Raw genomic sequence first — 22,123 nt, forward strand, 5'->3', positions numbered from 1 at the left:
CTCAAACTTATATTGTCAAACCACAGGAATTCTGTGATTGAGATTCTTAAGCATCACCTGTGAAATCAATTCTCCATCCTCAGCCAGCAAAATTTTCCTTGCCACTGGTTTAAAGCTGTGTTAGGCACATGGCACATGCTAGATGCTTATTAATTGCTGAATGAGGCTATCCCATTGTGGTTTCTTATTCCATATCAGAGCATACAAAATGATGTATTAGTATGGTGAGTCCTGTCTTTTGGGAGCTTGACTTCACATACCTTTCCAATGTTCCATGTTTTGATCTGCTGCAGTTCCAAGAGAAGTTGCTCATCATTACAAACTTTGAGTTTGTCTATTAAGGCTCTGCAGTCTGCAGGCTGAGAAAAGAAAAGTATTCACAAAAGATGTTTTGGAATGAGGGAGTTGCAAATAAGGAGAATCAGAAAAGGAACCCTTAAGCTCACACAGCAATTTTCCTTTTGCTAGGATTTACTACTTAAGAAAACGAGATGTGCCAGACAATCTCTTGGGATTAAAATGGAAACCTCATGAGAAAATGCTTTTATTCCCCAACAATCCACCTGGGCTTCAAAAAAAAAACAAAAACAAAAAACAAAAAACAAAACAAAAACCCACCTTGGATTTGGATAAAGGTAGATGCAGACAAACTATTTGGAAAGGTACTGACAACAAAAACAATAATAAGTTAAACATCTAAAAAAAAAAAAACAATTAAGGAATCTATACCATGGTCTGAAAGTTAACCAGAATGCCTGGTAGGTTATATTGAATCAGAGACTGAAAAGTCCTAGTGAATTCACAATTAAAGGTGAAGATTAGCACTAGCTATATTTTTCTGTTACATAAAATCCTTCACTTGTAAGATGGTAAAGAGCTTCCGAACTTCGTAAAACTAGGACTCCATTCTTTCTTGGGGTTCCTATTTCCGTACATTTCTGCTCTCTTCTACTGATGAATGGGTCCATTTGTCAGGTAACAAGGAGTGGATTGAGCATTTATAGACAAGTTTCTGAAAGTGGAAGGAGGGAAAGGGATAGGGGCTGGGAGAGAGAAGCCTTCCGTTAATGAATGGCAGCTGGGAGAAGTGATTATTACACTTGTTCTTTAACTCCATAAAGGCAGTACAGCATCCTGGGAATGGATCAGAGGTCTGGAACCAAACAAGTCTGGATTCACTTTTTAACTTCATGTTTACTAAGCTGTTTGATCATAAGCAAGTCTAACCTCTAAGCCACAGCTCTCTTATCAGAAAAACAGACCTAATAGCTACCTCACAAATATGAAACTCAAACGTCTGCCACATACATAAAATACTTATCTCCCATTACAGGAGCTTAAATATTCAGAGACAGCATACTATTAAAAAGAGTATGACCCTTGGAATCAGGTAGTTGGTAAGCTACCTCTTTGAATCTCAGCATCCTCTTCTGCAAAATAAACTAACACGTACCTATATATCCAGCAATGCTGTCGTGAGATTCAAACTGGGAGAAACGTATTTTCGGCATCTGAAACAACATGGAACCTAACAGGGGTTTCTTTAAGCTAAGTCCAAACCTTTTCTCCCTCTAAGCGTTATTAAGATCTACCTCAAATGTTCATGGTAATTAAATATATGTAAAATCCTTGGCACAAAATCCTTCCATAAACCAGGCCTGCACTTTTTCCTCTTCTCCTCTAAGATGTAAGTTGAGGGAGAGGCAGTGAAGCAGCAGAAATAGATAACATGGAAATTTGAACCACCTGCTTATGCAGTTCACTTGTGCCTGCTGGACCTACTTGGGTCCAGCATCAAATGTGTTACTTCTATTTCTAATGGGATGCAGCTGTACAAATCCAATTTTACGATGTGTAGGTAAGATGCAGTTCATGATGAACATTTGGATCCTGTAATAATTTGGTATGTCCCATAACCAGGCATTCAGTCTTTACCAAGGCTCAGTAGCAAGCCGGAAGCTGCTTTTGTGAATGTAGAATAGCTGGTGGCAGAGGACAGCACAGCCAAAAATCTAGGGGTCTTACTTGTAATTCTATTGGGGCTTGCCAAAAGCACAACATGGCATCTTTAGCTGACACCTAAGTCAGTCACCTGGGTCTACTAGGTCATAATGTCCAAGTGATAGGGCAACTTGTATCATAGCCTGGACCTTTTGCAGAGTCTTTTCTAGATCCAAACCTTACTAACACTTTAGTGGTTCCCCACTAAATGTGTTAGAGGTTATCCAGTAAATAGGTCAAAATAGCATGCCTAAATGTGACCAACCAATATGTTGGCTCCAAAATCCAAACGCATCACACATTGTTCTTCTTTCTTCACAGTGTGTGGTACAAGGTACAGCAACTTCCCTCTCACTTTAGAAGGGATATCCCAATATTTCCCAAACCCTGGGGCCACTAGAAACTTTCCTAATGTGAAAAGGCCCTCAAGCTTCCACAAGGTTTGTTTCTGACTCTCTGGCACAAATATGTCTGAGGCATCTAAGGTGTGCTTGTGTTTTCTGCTCACAAGATCCAGTTAGCATAATGGCATCAATTTAATGTACCAGTACTATGGTCTCTGTTTTATCAGACTATCAAGGTCTCTTGCATTTTGCAGGAGAAAGCAGCAAGCACAACGTTAAGATATAAGAAAGCATTTGCCAGTTCGATAGCTGAATAACAATTGCCAGGGTTTACAGTGATTTATTTCAATAGATACCAAATCTGGGGAAAAAATCCTTTGCACAGCTACTGATACACAAAGTGATCAATAAAAGCCTTTCATAATAGTACCTAGCATTGACCACAGTATGGGAAATGGGGGCAATCTTGTATGCTGCTCAAGGAAAATAGACAACTCAAGTCTTAAAAATGTCCATAACCAGTGACATAAAAATTCCACTTCTAGGAGTTTATGCTAAGTAACTTGCTAGTAACTAGGAAATAAGAGCCAGAAATCAGTATATGACTCCAAGAGCAACCCCTTACAATCCACTAGGTTAAAAATTTTAATTTGCATTTCTCCAATTACCCGCAAAGTTGAATCTTGCTGGACGTTTACTGGGTTTGTTCTTTTCTTAAATGCCCTATGCCCATTTTGTCATTGGGATATTCATTTCTCCTGATTTAGCTACTGAAAATATTAACTACACTGGGTTACAAATATTTTCCCCAGCTTGTCATGTGTCTTCCCCCTCCCCCACCCCACCTGAGCTTATTAAGGGGTAAATGGTATACAAAAAAACTGCACGTAATTCATGCATACAACTGGGTGAGTTTGGATGTATGTATACACTCACGTTGCCATCACCACAATCCAGGTAATAAACATATCCATCACCTCCAAGTTTCCTTGTGTCACTACGTGTGTGTGCATGATTGTGTGTGGTACGAATACTTAACATGAGATCTACCCTCGTAACAAATTTTTAAGTAGAGTAGTCCCTCTGTATCCGCTGGGGATTGATTCTAGGACCCCCATGAATACCAAAATCTATGCTGCTCATCCTTTGTATAAAATGGCAATGGTATTTGTATATAACCTATACACATCCTCCTATATACTTTAAACCATCTCTAGTATTACAATACTGAATTCAATGTAAATAGCTGTTACACTGCATTGCTTCAAAATTTCTATTTTTACTTTTGTATTGTTCTTTTTTATTGTTTTTCCCCCCAAATATTTACTATCCAGTTGGTTCCATCTGCAAATGTGGAACCCACACACGGAGGGCAGACTATACTCAATACCTGACTGTTAACTATAGGCACTATGTTGTTCTACAGCAGATCTCTGGAACGAACTTACCTGGTATAATTTTATACCCACTGAGCAACAACTCCCCCTTCTCTCTCCCACCATTTCCTGGTAACTATCATTCTACTGCCTACTTTTACACCTTTGACTATTTTAGATGCCTCATATAAGAGGATTCATGCACTATTTGTCCCTCTGCGGCTGACTTATTTCACTTTGCCTAATGTCTTCCAGGGATTAATTTCCAAAATATATAAGGAACTCCTGCAACTCAATAGCAAAAAATCCCAAATAACACAATTTAAAAACGGGCAAGGGTCTTGAATAGACATTTATCCAGATGTCTATTTACATACAAATAGTTTTAAAATATATAAAAAAGTGCTCCCTATCAAGGAAATCAAGGGAATGCAAATCAAAACCACAATGAGATATTACTTCACACCTATTAGGATGGCTATTGTCATGTCTTTTTAATTTTGGATACAGTATTTAACATTTCCATTATGGTTTTTTTCCTTTGTTTTAATGCTTGGAAAGACCATGCCCACTTAAGACAAAGTAAACATTCACCTACATGTTCTACTTCTCCTATAGCTTATTTCTTTTAAAAACATTTGACTTTTGGTTTATCTAAAATTTATCGCAATATAATAGTCCCACATGCTCTACAAGATAATCATTCTAGCATGGTTTCCTAATACTGTCCCTTCTTTCCAATTTATAATCCCTCTATTACCATATATCTAGTTCTTATATACACTAGGATCACTTTTCTAGGTCTTCTATTCTCGTAGCAGTAGATTCTTACATTGGTTCCACTTTAAATTTTTAAATTATAGTTTCTTAAGCAAGTTTTCTTTTTGTCCTTCAGTAAAAGACATTCAAGTACACAGTTGTCAAAACTTCTAGATGCCAAAACACATCAAAAACAAAATCAAAAGCAAATGAAGATATTTCCAACAGATATGAAAATGAGTACGTTCAATATATATGGCATTCAGTAAGAGAAACACTGATATTCCAATGTCAGATACAAAATGAACGGCACAAGAAGATAACTGATATAGAACAGTGAAATACTTTCTTCCCCACTTATGAAATTAACAAAAATTTAAAAGACAATCTATAATACTGACAAGGGTATATGAAGAAAGTGCTGCTCATACTCATTAGTACAATGCTAAATGAAAAGGGCAGGATAATTGTGTGTGCACATGTAATAATTTTTTAAAAGACTGGAAGAAGCCTGGGCAACAAGGCAAGATCCTGTCTCTACACAAAATAAAAAATTAGCCAGGCATGGTGGCATGCACCTATGGTCCCAGCTACTCAGGAAGCTGAGGTGGGAGCATCGCTTGAGCTGGGAGGTCAAGGCTGCAGTGAGCTGTGATCGTGCCACTGCACTCCAGCCTGTGTGACAGAGCAAAACCCTGTCTCAAAACAAACAAACAAACAAAAAAAACTGGAAGAAATGCAGCAAAATGTTATTGTTATCTTTTGGTGATACTTGCCAGGTACTTTTACATTTTTTGAAAACCAAGTGGCTTGTATTTACGATATGAACTAACTTATGTGCCAGATACTATGCTAAGCAATTGCCTCACATCAAGAAGGAAAAAATTTTCAGCCCCATTTTGTAGCTGTGGAAACCAGGCAAGTTAATAACCTCTCAGCCACAAAAGTCTGGTAAGATTCAAACCTAGGTCTAATTCCAAAGCTTCTGCTCTTTGAACTAAGCACAAGGGGTCAACAGGACTATCACAATGCAATACCACTTCCTTAACCTTAGAAAGCAGTTCAAGCTAGCTGGTGGAATATTACTAGATTAAAGCTGGGATTTCTACTGTCGACAAAGGGTTAATTGATATGACCACCCAATACACAAGTTAAGCTGAATTGTGTGATTAAGAATCAGTAATAAAGACAGCTAAAACACTGGCCTTAACAAAAAAACTAGTAAGAAAGATGTTACCACTTTCATTTTCTAAAAAACAAAATTGCAAGATCCCAGAAGTACATTAAAAATCTGAACCCATATCTGCTCTTTCCATTATACCACACATCCTTTCTGCATAGGAAGGAATTGCACAGCAGCCTGAGAGCTGACTTCAGGCACACACAGCTACGAAGAACTAACTGATCAGTGTTCACTTTCCACTGGTCTCTTGGCTATCCATTTTTTTGATCCAGGGAAGTTCAAAAGAAAATCTTACTGTTTCTAGACAAGTTGTTGTTTTACTGCCTTTTGTATATATGGGTGATGAGATTTGAAGAGCATGGATGAACTGTTCACAAATTTTTTTTATTTTTTAATGAAGAAAAAATAAGCAAAGTAAACTTTTGGATACTTACAGCCTCAGTAGGTGTCTTCTTCAGTTTAGTCCTGTCTACTTTCATGATTTCAATTTTCAGCTTTACGATCTGAAAAAAGAAAATCCCAAAAGAAGTGAGAACTTAAAGCTACAATCTTGAGCTCTACAAGCTTGGACATAGACAATACAGAATGAAGAGCAATGCAAAATGCTTAAAGTAAAAACACTGGAGTTATGATGCTATGCCAACTCAGAGGCACAGCTATCGGGTACAGAGAGGTAAAGAATCTCTCCAGATCAAACTGGCCCACATCCCTATGTTGCACAAGACTGAAACCAAATCAGGCCAAAATGAAAAATTTTTTTTTCTTTTACAAGCATCTCAAACTCTTAATTGAAAATAAGAGTGTACAATGTTTGCAACACATCTCAGGATGGAAAAACTCACCATAGCCCTGCAGTTTCCTGATAACTTCCATTTCTAGGAATTAATCCAAAGAAAGTCGTAAAGATGTACACAAATATTTAACCACAAGAATCCATACTGCAGGACCATGTATAATAGTAAAAGACTGAAGAAGACCTACTGTTCCATCACAAGGCTAAAAAAAAGATCAAATGTCCAAAATACGACTGGTTTAAAATGGAATATCACACAACTGTTAAAAATATTGCAAACAACTATGTAATACACAAAGATGTTCATGATGAAATAAAAAGATTACAACACAGAACATACGGTATAAAACTTATGTCTAAAGAAAACAGCTTAGAGGTGCTAGGCATCAGAATATTAATTCATTGTTAACCAAAAGGATTAAGTATGACTGTTTTACCTATGCACCTTTTACTGTTCCTACCAATAAGAGCAAAGGCAAAACAACACTTTTTTCAACTAGAAAATGAAGTATAAGGATCACAACAAAAATATTCTGAGCACAGAAAGCAATCATTTTATTAAGCCATGTAATTTGGAAGGCTCAAAAGCAGACAACAGCCTGATCAGATCCACTGTATAATCCCTAGATCTTTGATGGCAGACAAGTCCTCCAAAGCACAAGAAGAAATAAGTTTCTCCTGTTAGCAACTAAGACACATGCACAGAGGTAGAAGTGGGTTGCAGGCTCTTCACACACAAAAGATTCTGCTATTAACAATGTATTTAACTCAGTGGCAGTCACTAGAAATCAATGTTCCTCCCCCAAGAAGGCTGCCATAATATAAAGCTGACCAATTACAGTATAAATTTTAGGCAGCTTTTTGCCTAGATTTAGTCCAATATACTCAGTACTATGGAAATAGCGTGTATTTGCCTGTATGACCTGTATCCATTCAATCAGCAGGCATTCAAGGAAGAGTTTGTGAAAAATTCAGAATACGTTCTAAAACATTTCTGCAGAGACCATTCCTTAAGAAGAAAAAATGTTTTCTATGGTTGATATTTAGGGTGTGTAATTCCAGATTACTTGTTAAAAAGTTATCTCAGTATCAATACAAAATGAACAAAATGCCTGATGCCAGCAACCTCAAAATATCTCAAATGAAGCCAACAGGATTCTGGCAACAATCCTGTCCATGTGGTGGAAACTATAAGCTGAGCTATTTGTACGCTTACTCTCAAGGCTTTTTTCCTCCCCTTTTCTCACAAACGTCTTACGCAAGTGGCTGTCACACTATTGTCGCTTCAGTCATTTGCAGGGAGGCTATTAAACTGCCCCTGCTGCAAGACGTAGCAGCCAGCCTCAATACAACTCAAATAACTGATGCTTTCCCTCTAAGATTAGGAACAAGGCAAAGATGTCTGTTATCATGACTTTTATTCAACATACTGCTGAAAGTTCTAGCCAATATAATACAGTAAGAAAAAGAAATAACAGGCACACAGATAAGAAAAGAAAAAATTAAAACGGTCCCTATTTGCAGATATCAAAGGATCATCCACATAGAAAACCCAAGAAATCTATTTTAAAAGCCTCCCAGAGGATGGGCGCAGTGGCTCACTGCACTCCAGCCTGGGCAACAGAGCGAGACTCCATCTTAAAAAAACAAAGGCCAGGCAGGCGCGGTGGCTCACACCTGTAATCCCAGCACTTTGGGAGGCTGAGGCGGGCGGATCATGAGGTCAGGAGATGGAGACCATCCTGGCTAACACGGTAAAACCCCGTCTCTACTAAAAATACAAAAAAAGTAGCCGGGCGTGGAAGGACAAGCCTGTAATCCCAGCTACTTGGGAGGCTGAGGCAGAAGAATTGCTTGAAACTAGGAGGCGGAGGTTGCAGTGAGCCTAGATTGCACCGTTGCACTCCAGCCTGGCGACAGAGCGAGACTCCATCTCAAAAAAAAAAAAAAAAATTAGCCAGGCGTGGTGGCGAGCACCTGTAGTCCCAGCTACTCAGGAGGCTGAGGCAGGAGAATGGCATGAACCCGGGAGGCAGAGCTTGCAGTGAGCCGAGATAGTGCCACTTCACTCCAGCCTGGGCGACAGAGCGAGACTCCAGTCTCAAAAAAAAAAAAAAAAAAAAAAAAAAATTAAAGCTCTAAATACATGGAGAGATCTAAGACTCTAGCAAAGATGTCAAATCTCCTAAAATTGTTATATAGGTTTAATATAATTCCTATTCAAATCCCAGCAAGATTTTTTTTGTAAATAAGCTGAGATTATTCTAAAGTGTATATGTTGTACAAGAACAACAATGGCTGAAACAATTTTGGAAAAAAATAAAAGAGGGAGGAATTGAATTACCCTACCCACTTTTAAGACTTACTATATAGCTACAGACATCAAGTAGTACTGATATATATACAAATATCAATAGAGCAGAATAGAGAACCCAGAAATAGACTCATACAAATATGCCCAACTGATTTTTGACAAAGGTTAAAAAAAAAAACAATTCAGTCAAGGAAAGATAGTTTTATCAACACATGGTGCCAGAGAAAGCAGACATGCACAGGCAAAAAAGATGAACTTCGACCTAAGCCTCACACTTTATATAAAAAATTAACTCAAAATGAATCACTTAAATATAGAACAATAAAATTTACTAGGAGAAAATATTTGTAAACCATATATAGTATCTAAAATACATAAAGAACTCTCAAAATTCAACAGTGAAAAGTCAAACAATCTCAGTAAACTAGGAATAGAGAACTTCTTCAAATTGATTAAAATATCTACAAAAAAAGCTACAACTAATATCTTAATGGTCAGGAACTAGGAGCATTCCCCCTTAAATAATCACAAACAAAAAAGGCCAGGCGCAGTGGCTCATGCCTGTAATCCCAACACTTTGGGAGGCCTAGGTGGGCAGATCATTTGAGGTAAGGAGTTCAAGGCCAGCCTGGCCAACATGGCAAAATCCCTTAATCCCAGCTACTCAGGAGGCTGAGGCAGGAGAATTGCTTGAATCCAGGAGGCAGAGATCGCAGTGAGCTGAGATCGCGCCACCGCATTCCAGCCTGGGCGACAGAGTGAGACTCCGTCTCAAAAAAGAAAAAGATGTCCTCTCTTACCACTGCTTTCCAACACTGTATTGAAAGTCCTAGCTAAAGCAGTAAAGGAAATAAAAATTATAAAGATTGGGAAGGAAGATACAGAACTGTCTTTTTGTCAGAGATGACATGATCATACATGCAGAAAATCTGAAATAAGGAAAAACACCCTGGAGCTAACAAGCAATTGCACCAAGTTTGCAGGATATAAGGTTAATATACAAAAGTCAATTGCTGGCCAGGCGCGGTGGCTCAGGTCTGCAATCCCAGCACTTTGGGAGGCTGAAGCGGGCGGATCACAAGGTCAGGAGATCGAGACCATCCTGGCTAATACGGTGAAACCCCGTCTCTACTAAAAACACAAAAAATTAGCCAGGCGTGGTGGCGGGCGCCTGTAGTCCCAACTACTCGGGAGGCTGAGGCAGGAGAATGGCATGAGCCTGGGAAGCTGAGCTTGCAGTGAGCCGAGATGGCGCCACTGCACTCCAGCCTGGGGCGACAAAGCAAGACTCCGTCTCAAAAAAAAAAAAAAAAAAAAAAAAAGTCAATTGCTTTCCTATATACCAGCAACGAACAAGCAGAATTTGAAATCAAAAACGTTTATATTAGCACCCCAAAACTGAAAAACTTAGATATAAATCTAACAAAATATGTATAAGGTCTATACAAGGAAGACTATAAAATTCTGATGAAAGAAATCAAAGAACAATTAAATGGAGAGATATTTCAAGTCCATGGATAGGAAGATTCAATACTGCCAAAATGTTAAGTCATTTCCAACTCCATAGATTCAATTCAACTCCAATTAAAATTTCTACAAGTTATATGAATACTGACAGACTGATTCTAAAATTTATATGAAGAGGCAAAAGATCCACGATAGCCAACACAATATCAAAGGAGAAGAACAAAGTCAGAAGACCTACATTACCCAAAATCAAGTCTTATCATAAGACAACAGTAAGTAAGAGTATTGTACCGGTAAAAGAATGAACAAATCAATGGAACAGAATTAGGGAGCCCAGAAGTAGAACCACATAAATATTGTCAACTGATGATCTTTGACAAAGAAGCAAAGTCAATATAATGGACAAAAGATAGTCTTTTCAACAAATGGTGCTGGAACAACTCGATACATACATGCGAAAAAAAAAAAAATCTAAACCGAAATTACATGTTTCACAAAAATTAAGTCAAAATGGATCACAGACCTAAATGTAAAATATTCTGCTCTGTAAAAGACACTGTCAAAAGAATAAGTGGACAAGCCAGACTGACAGAAAATATTTGCAAAAGACATACAAAGGACTGTTACCCAAGATACACAAAGAACTCTTAAAACTCAACAGTAAGAAAACAAGCTGATTTAAAAATGGGCCAGTGGGCCAAAGACCTTAACATACACCTCACCACAGACAGACAGATGGCAAATAAACATATGAAAAGATACTCCACATCATACGGCATCATGGAAATGCAAATTAAAACCATGATGATATATCACTACGGCCAAAACCCAGAACACTGACAACACCAAATGCTTGTGAGGATGTGGAGCAAGTGGAACATTCATTCACTGCTGGTGGGAATGCAAAATAGTACAGCCACTTTGGAAGTCAGTTCAGCAATTTCTTACAAAACTACTCTTACCACATGACCCAGCAATCAATACTCCCTGGTATTTACCCAAAGGAGTTGAAAACTTATGTCCACACAAAAACCTGCACATGGATGTTTATAGTACCTTCATTCACTATTGTCAAAACTTGGAAGAAACCACAATGTCCTTTGGTAGGTGAATGGATAAACTGTGGTACATCCAGACAATGGAGTATTATTCAGTACTAAAAAGAAACGAGCTATCAAGCCATGAACAAACATGGAGGAAACCTAAATGCATATTAGTAAGTGAAAGAAATCAGTACAAAAAGGCTACATACTGTATGATTCCAACCACATGACATTCTAGAAAAGAAAAAACTATAGAGACAGTAAAAAGATCAGTGGTTGAGGAGGGTTAGTGGGGAGGGAAGAATGAAGAGGTGGAGCGCAGAGGATTTTTTGGCCAGTGAAACTACTCTGTATGATACTACAATGGTGGACACATGTTATTATGTGTCTAAACCCCAAAAGTATACACCATGGGTAAACCCTAATGTTAACTATGGCCTTTGAGTGATAATGATGTATCAATGTAGATTAATCAATTGTAACAAGTGTACCACTCTAGTGGGAGATGTTGATAACAAGGGAGGCTATGCCTGTGTGGAGGCAGGCAGTATATGGGAAATTTCTGTACCTTCTGCTCGATTTTGCTGGGAATGTAAAACTACTCTAAAAATAAAGTCTATTTTAAAAAAACAATCCTCCAAAACAAGAGCACAGAGTAACTTATGCACTGAAATAAGCAAATCACAACCATTTTACTTTTTTAATGCAGATGAGTCACTGATGAATCTTCAAACAAATAAGCAACTTGCTCTAACTAATGCTGTTTTGACCTAGTGTACTATACTAGTCAAGTGTCTGTAACTACAGAAAGACTGGATAATTAATGCAGCCAAGTAATTTACTGGAGAGTATCTGATAGCTCACAGAACTGACAGAAGGCTAGAGCTCCACGTGCAGAAAACTAAGAGGAACCAAGGAAGCTAGGGAGCCTGGAACTACAGCCAGACCCCCCACGGAAACAGCTTAGCTTGGGGTACTTCTGCTGCCAACACAAGACTCTGGATGCCTAGAAACTATGCTGGTGGCATAATTCTAAATCATCTCAGGTTATTTGCATGAGTGGCGCTAGACTCTAAGTCCCAAGTGTAAGCATTTGATGCACCCAATAAAATAACAGAGCCAATATGAATGCACACACACAAATGTTCCCATAACAAGTGCCATCCTACCTTGGTGTCTATAATTCTACTGCAAGAAACATTTGTAGTTTAAAAAACCAAGACATCACTGTCCATGAGACATCAACTTTAAAAATTTAGAAGTTGTTGTGTTCTCATATTTCTAAAACTGGTTTCAACGGTGGGAGGGGGGAACGTTAGTATACTGAGTGTCCATTACAAGCCAGACAATACTGAGACTGGAGTTCCCCAAAGTGTGTTAGAATGTCTTGCTCTATAAAGGGAGACAAGAATCCTGTAATTTGGGAAATGTTATAGACAGAATTTCTCTTCCACTAGGGCAGTCACATAGCTAATTGACATTATTAATGGCTCTAAGACATCTTAGGTAAAGGAGGCTTATTAGCGCACAGAACCATTTTCTCAAGTGGCATCTACTCAAAGTCCAATTGAAGTATTCCAAAGAATACAGTTTGAGACATGCTACCTAGGGAATTCATATGATATTTTTTCATACAGTCCTCACCACTCAAGTCAAGTTTTGCCTCTATTTACAGATAGAAAACTGAAGTAAGAGAGAAAAAAAGTACCTTTCTTGGTCAGTAAATGTTAGCACCAAGATCTAAATCCAGGTCTGACTACCAAGTCCATGCTTTAATAACATGCGATTCACCTTTTTTTTTTTTTTTTTTTTGAGATGGAGTCTTGCTCTGTCGCCCAGGCTGGAGTGCAGTGGCGCAATCTCGGCTCACTGCAAGCTCCGCCTCCCGGGTTCACGCCATTCTCCTGCCTCAGCCTCCCGAGTAGCTGGGACTACAGGCACCTGCCACCACACCCAGCTAATTTTTTGTATTTTTAGTAGAGACAGAGTTTCACTGTGTTAGCCAGGATGGTCTCGATCTCCTGACGTTGTGATCCGCCCGCCTCGGCTTCCCAAAGTGCTGGGATTACAGGCGTGAGCCACGGCACCCAGCCTCACCTTTTTTTAAAACCAGTTTTATTACTACAAAATATTGGCAGATAAGAATAAAAATTTGTGACAGATTCTTCTAGACTGCTGAATCCTATTTGTTTGAAAAAATTACTCCAAGAGAGGAAACTAGGGCCCAAGATGAGAAGCTGAGATGCTGTAATTTCACTAATGAAAGGAACAGTAACTGGGGAATGAGTTCTACCTCTTAGAAGTTAATCAGGTGAAAACCCTATTACATTTAAAAAAAAATCCTTCAATAAAAATAAGTTAGTTTGAAACAAATTCCTAGAAATGGCCTACTGCCTTTGTTGGGTCAGAACCAGAACTCAAGGCACCAAGCAATCTCTATATATAATAAACATTTCTTCCTAAACTTAGGTTAGAAAGATAGCCAACTTCAAAGAAAACAAGTGAATTACTATGAATCACCATCCGTATCTATTACCATTACTTCAATACTTTCATCTAATATTTTTTTTCACTTCCTTATTCCCCCAACCTTTCCTTACACCCCTGAGGTTTGAATCTTGGTTTTGTACAGTTTACCTGCAGAACAAGTGTATACAACTAAAATATCCTGAGGGAAGCCACTCAAAGCGTGACTCATACTCTATAGTAATCACCTCCAGTTGATAATATTTAAAAATAATGACTTTCAATACTGAATCAGTTTAAGGGCACAGGACACCTGTAGTTCCCAAATCTGGCTCAAGAGCAGTTGGATGTAGTGAAAGACTAGCCTTACTAATCAAGTGTGGTCCAAGGATCAGCAGCACTGACATCACCTGGGAGTTATTAAAAGTTGCAGAATTTCAGGCCCCACCTAGATATGAGGAGTCAGAACCCGCATTTTAACAAGATCCTTAGGTGATCCATATAACAAAGTTTGAGAAGCACTAGATCAGAATACAGACTCAGAAAACCTGGGCTAGAATCCCTGCTATATCACTTACTCACTGCATAACCGCGGACAAATCCACCTCTCTATGCTTGTTTCCTCAACTGTGTAATTATTCTTTCCATTTAGTTCTTGGAACACTCTAATTTCTAAGTTCGCCGCTGGAATGTTTTTGCCACCCCTCCTTTCCCACAACTAGTTCCATTTGAGGAACTGACATTTAAACTAAGACCCAGAGAGGCTTTCCATGACAACCCACCTCAAGTTGGTCCCACTGTAATTTTTCTATTATAGCACCCAGTTTATTTCCAATTTCCTTCATAACAAGTATCAATTGTAATTACTGGTTTGATTTTCTAAGATGTTAAGCTCTCAGTACCTAGCACAGTATCTTCCACATGATAGGTATGCAAATATTTGTAGAATGGAGTTCAGGAAAGACGTATGCATTAAGAATAAAATCTGTGATTGTCATCACACATATATTACTTGAAGCCATGGGTCTGGAGATGACTGCTTACAAAGAAGGAAAGGAGGAGGCCCGCAACTGAGTTATTTGCTCTAGCATTTAAAGGTAAGGCAAAGAAGGGGCCGGGTACGATGGCTCAAGCCTATAATCTCAGCACTTCGGGAGGCTGAGGGCAGATTCCTTAAACAAGACCAGCCTGGGCAACATGGTGAAACCCCGTCTCTACCAAAAACAATACAATACAATAAAAGTGTAAAGGAAAGAAGGAAAACCCAGCAATGGAGAGGCTAGTGAGGAAAGAGCAAAACTAGCTAATTATGCTATCACGAGAGACGAAAGATGGCAAGAGTGATCAACTGCATCAAATGTCAAAATGAGGTATGTCCACTGAAATTGGTAATAGAGACAATTTGACAAGCAATTGTTTCAGTGGGATGGAGGGAATGGAAGCCAGACTAGAGTCAGGGAATCAATGGAAAGTGAGAAAGCATAAATGGTATGTGTAAAAACCTCTTCTGAAAATGTTGGGCCAGGGGCAGTAGCTCACGCCTGTAATCCCAGCACTTTGGGAGGCCGAGGCGGGTGGATCACCCAAGGTCAGGAGTTTGAGACCAGCCTGACCAACATGGTGAAACCCCGTCTCTACTAAATACAAAAAAATTAGCCGGGTGTGGTGGCGCATGTCTGTAATCCCAGCTACTTCGGAGGCTGAGGCAGGAGAATCGCTTAAACCCGGGAGGCGGAGGTTGCAGTGAGCCGAGATTGCACCATTGCACTCCAGTCTGGGCAACAAGAGTGAAACTCCGTCTCAGGGGAAAAAATATATATATAGGCTGTAAATGGAAGCAGAGAATTATGGGGTCACTGAAATGTAGAGGAAAAGGTAAATAAAGACACTAGCTTATGTTCTCAAGTGGCTGCAAACTCTCTTGAAAAGACGGAGTAACTGTAAGAATCCCTTTGAAAACTGGAGGTAGGGGACCATTTAGCCTCTATTTCACTGTAATATAATAAGCACTTATGCAGGTTTGAACAGAATGATATCCAGAATTTGGACAATCCTCTCCCGAACCCCTCAAATCTTGACTGGATATCCCACCATATGTGATTACATTGTACTCTGTACCTATCACTTCCCTATTTATGAGAAAATGTCTGCCACAGGGTGGGAAAGTTAAAAAAAAAAAACCTGGGAAGGGAAGAAATACACATTATTAGTAGTTGGCCTCTAATGGTTGCCTCTAGGTGGCAGGGTAACACATAGTTTTATTTATGCTTCATGCTTTTCTAATCCTTCCAAATTTCCTATAAATCATGGATCCATTTATAACCAGATTTCCTTTTGTAATTTGTTTTTTTAAAGAAACAGGGTCTCATTCTGTCACCTAGGCTGGAGTGCAGCGGCATGATCTTGGCTCACTGCAGCCTCAACCTCCCAGGCTCAAGCAATCCTCTCACCTCAGCCTCCAGAGTAGCTGGGACCACAGGCACACTCTACCACGCCTGGCTAATTTTTATATTTCTTGTACAGACAGGGTTTTCGCCATGTTGTCCAGTCTGGTCTCGAAGTCCTGAGTTAAAACAATCCTCCTGGCCTCAGCCTCCCAAAGTGCTGAGATTACAGGCGTTAGCCACTGTGCCAGGCCTAAAATTTTCCTTAAGGAAGAAAACACTGGCCCCTGAGCCAAAGGACATGCACCAGATTAAGAACACCATCTAAACGAATGCCTTAGATTAGCTGCTGCCTACTCTAGGAGCTTCTTCCCTACATCTTCTGGTGTTTGGAGCTTGGCACACAGGAGGCACTTTGGTTGATTATTAGCAGGTAAGAGATGTTGCACGTAAGTATGGGAGTGGGGATGAATCAAAATGAGCCTAAAATCCCCATAGAAATCACGGAAGCATTACGGCAGTTCTTAAACAAAAAATGCTTAGAGAAAACTAAACTCCAAAGTACCACAAAGCAAAATACTTTATTTTTTGCCTTGCAATGATTTCCTTTTGCCTTACAGTCTCTGAAAGTAAATTCAGGTGAGAGCTGCCCTGAGCATTCTTCATGTCAACAAGCAGTAAGATGCATCTTGAAATCCAGCCTGCTATTCACTATTTGATTATAGAGGAATAGGTGTCACTGATTATGATTTGTTAAAGGGGACACCACATAATTGTCAGGCCTTTCCATCCTATCTAGTTTCTGATTATCTATTAATACATTAATATCCACTCAACAAATATTGTGAAAAACATTTATGATCATAAAAAAATAGCTAACACTTACTCTATACCTATTGTGCATTATCTTTAATCCTTGGAGATGAAGACTGTGCCCAGTTTACTGAGAGTGGCCACATACCTATTAAGTGGTAAAACGTGGATTCAAACCCAAATCTGTTCCACAACTCTACATTGCACATAATGTCTATATGCACAGCCCACCTTGCTACGCCCCTCTCCTACAGACACCAGTCTCCCTATCCTTAGCCACATAAAACATGACTCTCAAGTGCCCTGAGAACTGCTGACCTAGGTTTTACTGGGCACTGACAGTAAAGTGTTATAATAAAGCAACTGAAAAATAGCCTTTACTCACCCAAGACAAATCTGGAAATTATTTGCAGAAATACCTTGAAGGAGTCTCTCATTTAAAATCTGAAAACACACTATACCTCAGATTAAGAGTTTATGCTGGCTCTGGGTGTTTCTCTGCACTGCAGTTATGCTTAAGCAAAGAAAATATGGGCAGGGAGGGATACTAAGAAAGAGGAATCTGAAACCTCCAACACTGACTTTGAATGTGAGAATGGTATCTGAGAACACATCTCCTGCCACATCCTCTATTCAAACAGTCTGGGGAAGCTGCAGATCTGGGAGTTATCCTTCCCGGATACTCCCAATTACTTAGAGAAACTGGCATCAGAAGAACTAGGCAACCAAACATGGCTCACCAAAGTTGCAGATTATCAATTTTACCAATACAGAGGAAATGGCAGCATGCTAAGGAGCCCTTCTTGGTATTCTCAACAAAAAATAAAAACAGCAATGCCTAAGTGTAAGTTAAGCAAATTAAGCAGGAGAGGAACAGACTCCTTGTCTACACATTTTAAATTGGTGCTCTGGAATATTCCTAGTCTACACCTTAAGAATTGTCAGTTTCTGGCTGCATGCCTGTAATCCCAGCACTTTGGAAGCCTGAGGTGGGAGGATCACTTGAGGCCAGGAGTTTTCCCGAGACCAGCCTGGGCCACAGAGTGAGACCTCCGTCTCTACAAAAAATAAATAAAAATTTATAAGAAAAGCCTGCCCATATCGAATAGGTGAATTTCACCCAGAAGGGCCACAGGCAGCATTCAATGAGTTCAGGAAGTATTTTCATTTGTCAGAAGTTATTTTAAAATTATCTTAAAAATAACTTACTTCACCCGAGACTTATTTTGAAAACTAAAAATGCCTGACCACACAGGCATTTCAAAGCTATCTAATTCAGTAGGTCTGAAGTGGGGATTATTTTTTTCAAGCTGTACAGGTGATTTGGCAGCACAGGCCAGCCTTGAGAGCCATGGCATTAGATTATTATTCAATATATGCTTTGCCATTCTGTGACTTAGGAACTTGCTTTAATAAAAATAGAGGGGAGGAGCGGGGTATAAATAAAACAATAGCCCTGTGTTGATCACTGTTCAAGCTGGGTGACAGTTACATGGGTGTTCATTATGCTTTTTTCTATTTTTGTATATGTTTTGAAAAGTCTCATAAATTGAAGTTATTTTAAAGTGAGACTTTTTCCTGCTGGATCCATCCATTCTATCCTCCACATTGTTGCCAGAGCAATCTCCCTAAAACTCAAAACCTACCTACATCAAGTACAAATTCCTTATTTAAACCAGCATCCAAGACCTCTAGGACCTGGTCCCTGCTTACCTCTCTTACCAGTGCTATGATATTACATAATATTTCCCTCAGCTCCCCACATGCTTTATTTAGCCCCAACTATATCCTGCATATTGATCCTCAATCAGCACACCTCTTTACTTACCTGACAGTCTCCCCACTATGCTTGCTGAGTTCTGCAAGAGTGGGACTGTATCATATTTATCTTTGCATTCCTGTACCAGCATATGAACTGTCATTTATTAATAGCAGATTAATAAATGAATAACTATCCAGTAAATGCTTAACAAAACTAAAAAAAATCCAAGTCACATTAAACTCTTGGTGAACTGAAAAAAACAATTTAGATTCATTTAACCTTCATCTTTCCATTCAACAATTATAAACATACTATATGCAGGGCATTGAGATGAATACTCAGATAGCCAGGTGTACAGAAATGTAGAAAATAAGGAAAAAAATCAGAAATAAAATAGATTAGAAGCAATCGTAATATAAAGGCAACGAAGTCAATATAGAAAAAAAGAGAATTACAACTTCCTCATGCCCAAAGGCTGAAAACACAACCAATTATAAGATCAATACAGAAGATAAATTAAATTTGCATAATACAGAGTATATCTTTAAGCAAAAGTGACACAGTTAGCCAAGCTTACCCTTGACCACTGTGTAGAAAAATAAGTCTAGAAAAATATATACAGTTGCTCTTCAACATATGATGGGATTATATCCCAATAAACCCATTGTAAACTGTAAATATCTAAGTCAAAAATGCACTTACTGTACCTAACCGACCAAACATCATAGCCTAGCCTACCTTAAACATGCTTGCAATATTTACATTAGAGCCTACAGTTGGGCAAAATCATCTAACACAAAGCCCGTTTTATAATAAATGTTCAATGTCTCATGTAACTTAATATCGACTGAAAGTGGAAAACAAAATGGTTATGTGGGTACTCAAGTATGCTTTCTACTAAATGTGTTTCGCTTTCACACCATCGTAAAGTCAAAAAATCCTAAGTTGAACCATCATTAAGTCGGGGACGCCTGTACTAAGAAATACAAGAACAAACAACATAGCAATTTAGACATCTTAATGACATATAGAGAAAAACAAGTGTAGAGGAATCTTTAGAATTCCTCATCCTATACTGAAGGATGACCACTACAAAAACCCTGAAATTCTGTGGGAAATTTTACATATGTTGGTCTTTTTCCCGGAAGACGGTCAACAGCTTTCATTGGCTTCTTAAAAGGATCTATGACCTGAAGAACATTAGGAACCAATGCCCTAAAGAAAGTTAAGACACTGTCTACCTAGCCATGACAATGTTTTCCCTTGTATTTCCCTTTCATTTATGAAACACAGGTATATGGTATTTTTTTCCCAAAGCCACATGATAGACTACTGTCAAATACAATAAAGATGGTACCAGATACCAAAGAAACAGAATTCCACCCCTTTTGCATTATTCAGCTCCAATTCTCTCATGTCCTTGGGTTTGCAGAGAAACAAGCAGCATCTCTAAAGATCAAACCTCCCCGGCCGGGCGCGGTGGCTCACCCCTATAATCCTAGCACTTTGGGAGGCTGAGGTGGGTGGATCACGACATCAGGAGTTCAAGACCAGCCTGGCCAACATGGTGAAACCCCGTCTCTACTAAAAATACAAAAATTAGCTGGGCATGGTGGCACACACCTGTAGTCCCAGCTACTCGGGAGGCCGAGGCAGAAGAATCGCTTGAACTCGGGAGGTGGAGGTTGCAGTGTGTCGAGATCATGCCACTGCCCTCCAGCCTGAGTGACAAAGTAAGACTCCATCTCAAAAAAAAAAAAAAAAAAAAAAAAGTAGAGGCTGAAGACTACCACTGGAAGAAAAGTAAAAATGAAGTAAAGGACAACAGCATAATGGAAAAGCCTGGGAAACAGTCAGATCTGGGCCTAAATTCCATTTACTAGGTGTGTGATCTTAGACAAGTTGCCATACATCTGAGTCCAGTCACCTCTGTAAAATAAACAAGTCTATCTCATAGGATTGTGCCCAGCAAAGAGTAAGCCGTATTGCTATTTGTTCTATTTCTTTTGGCTCCAGATTAATCTAAAGGCAGCAACCTTATGCTAGGTATTCTACAGATTGATAAGACAGAAATACAGATATATAAATCTGATCATATGCAAAAGAGCTGGCCTTTTCAATCTTTCTACACATTACCTGCATATGAAGGAGAACATACAGTATATACTAATCTCCATACTGTTAGCCATAACTGCAGACAACCAACAACTTAAACTCTACTTTGATGACAATGAGATTGGGAGGCTCCAGTTTCATTCTCAAATTATACAGTTCTGCAAAAGGTAAACAGTCTACCAAATAATGTGCAGGCCATGCCACTTAATCAAAAATTTTAACTGGGTCTCAACTGTTTTGAGCTGGTTCAAATGAATTTGGAAGGAATGGAGACAAAGATTCTTTTGCATGGTTTAAAAGAGCAAGTTATTTATAGCAATTATCAACCTGGCAGCAAACTCTTCCCAGGATGTTGAAAAGAATTCCAACTTCACAGGTTTGTTATGAGGATCAAATTAGTTCACTGATAAGAAAGTTGTAAAACAAAGCCTTTAAAAACAAAGGTGTCCCAACATATAGAAAAAAATGGCTGTCTGAGTAAATTTTATAGTGCTCCACACAGCCTGGCACATAGTTATTTCAAATGTTCTTAAATAAACCAGACAATTCTGAACAATCTACTGCTTTAAAACATATCTATTACACGAAAGATGCTTGCTAGAAATGAAAGTGAAGTATGCAAAGGTACTCTAGTTCTCAGCCACCAACTGGCTTTAAGACCTTATGACATTCTGGGCTTCCAACATGATGTAAAATGGAAGTACAATAACTAAGATCCCTTAAAGCACTATCTGTAGTACTTTGCCTTCAGTCTAAGACAAATGTTAAATATTAAACATGAACAATCTGAATTATTTTCAAAAACTAAACAGCTAAAACTAACCATGCTAGTTTTCTACTTGCCACAAATTCCTAGGTTTTTAAAAAATAAAACTACACTTCTGCAAATAATTCACTTTTAAGCTAAGAATATTTTTAAAGATCAAATAGACTTTGCCAGGAAGAAAAACAGGAGCTACTGGCTAACCATTTGGATGAAAATAAAAGTACACACCTACTTCACACCATTACTTCAGCATAAAAAGCTTAACATAGTATAAAAATACTTAACATAAGTATATACCTAACACAGTAATACTTAACTATAATGCTAAAAGGTGTAAACTATTATTTATTTTGTTTCAATCTTTTTAAAAATAGCAAACATGTTATAGTTTAAAACAGTTGAAAAAAGGAAGGGAAAATAAGATGGACTTAGAAAAGCATCCCTTTAATTTGAAAAAGTTTTACAAGCAGGAAATTCAGTCTCATCTACTGATTTATAGCATCCATACATGCATGAAAACACATGGCCAAATCGAAC

General features: G+C 38.7%; 1 protein-coding gene across 29 annotated transcripts in view; it reads right to left on the reverse strand.

The window, feature by feature from the left end:
• HUWE1 (HECT, UBA and WWE domain containing E3 ubiquitin protein ligase 1) overlaps nt 1-22,123 on the reverse strand; it is a 150,399-nt gene that overhangs the window by 111,841 nt on the left and 16,435 nt on the right. For all 29 annotated transcript variants that reach the window (XM_003805901.6, XM_055106725.2, XM_063601490.1 and 26 more), the window contains 2 exons: nt 6,098-6,166; nt 261-359 (listed from right to left, as the gene is read on the reverse strand). In XM_003805901.6, coding sequence (XP_003805949.1) covers nt 261-359; nt 6,098-6,142 — 144 coding nt within the window. In that variant the 5' untranslated portion in view covers nt 6,143-6,166. The remainder of the gene's footprint in view (nt 1-260; nt 360-6,097; nt 6,167-22,123) is intronic.

The sequence above is a fragment of the Pan paniscus genome, chromosome X (assembly GCF_029289425.2).
Source record: "Pan paniscus chromosome X, NHGRI_mPanPan1-v2.0_pri, whole genome shotgun sequence".
In the NCBI taxonomy this organism is placed as follows: Eukaryota; Metazoa; Chordata; class Mammalia; order Primates; family Hominidae; genus Pan; species Pan paniscus.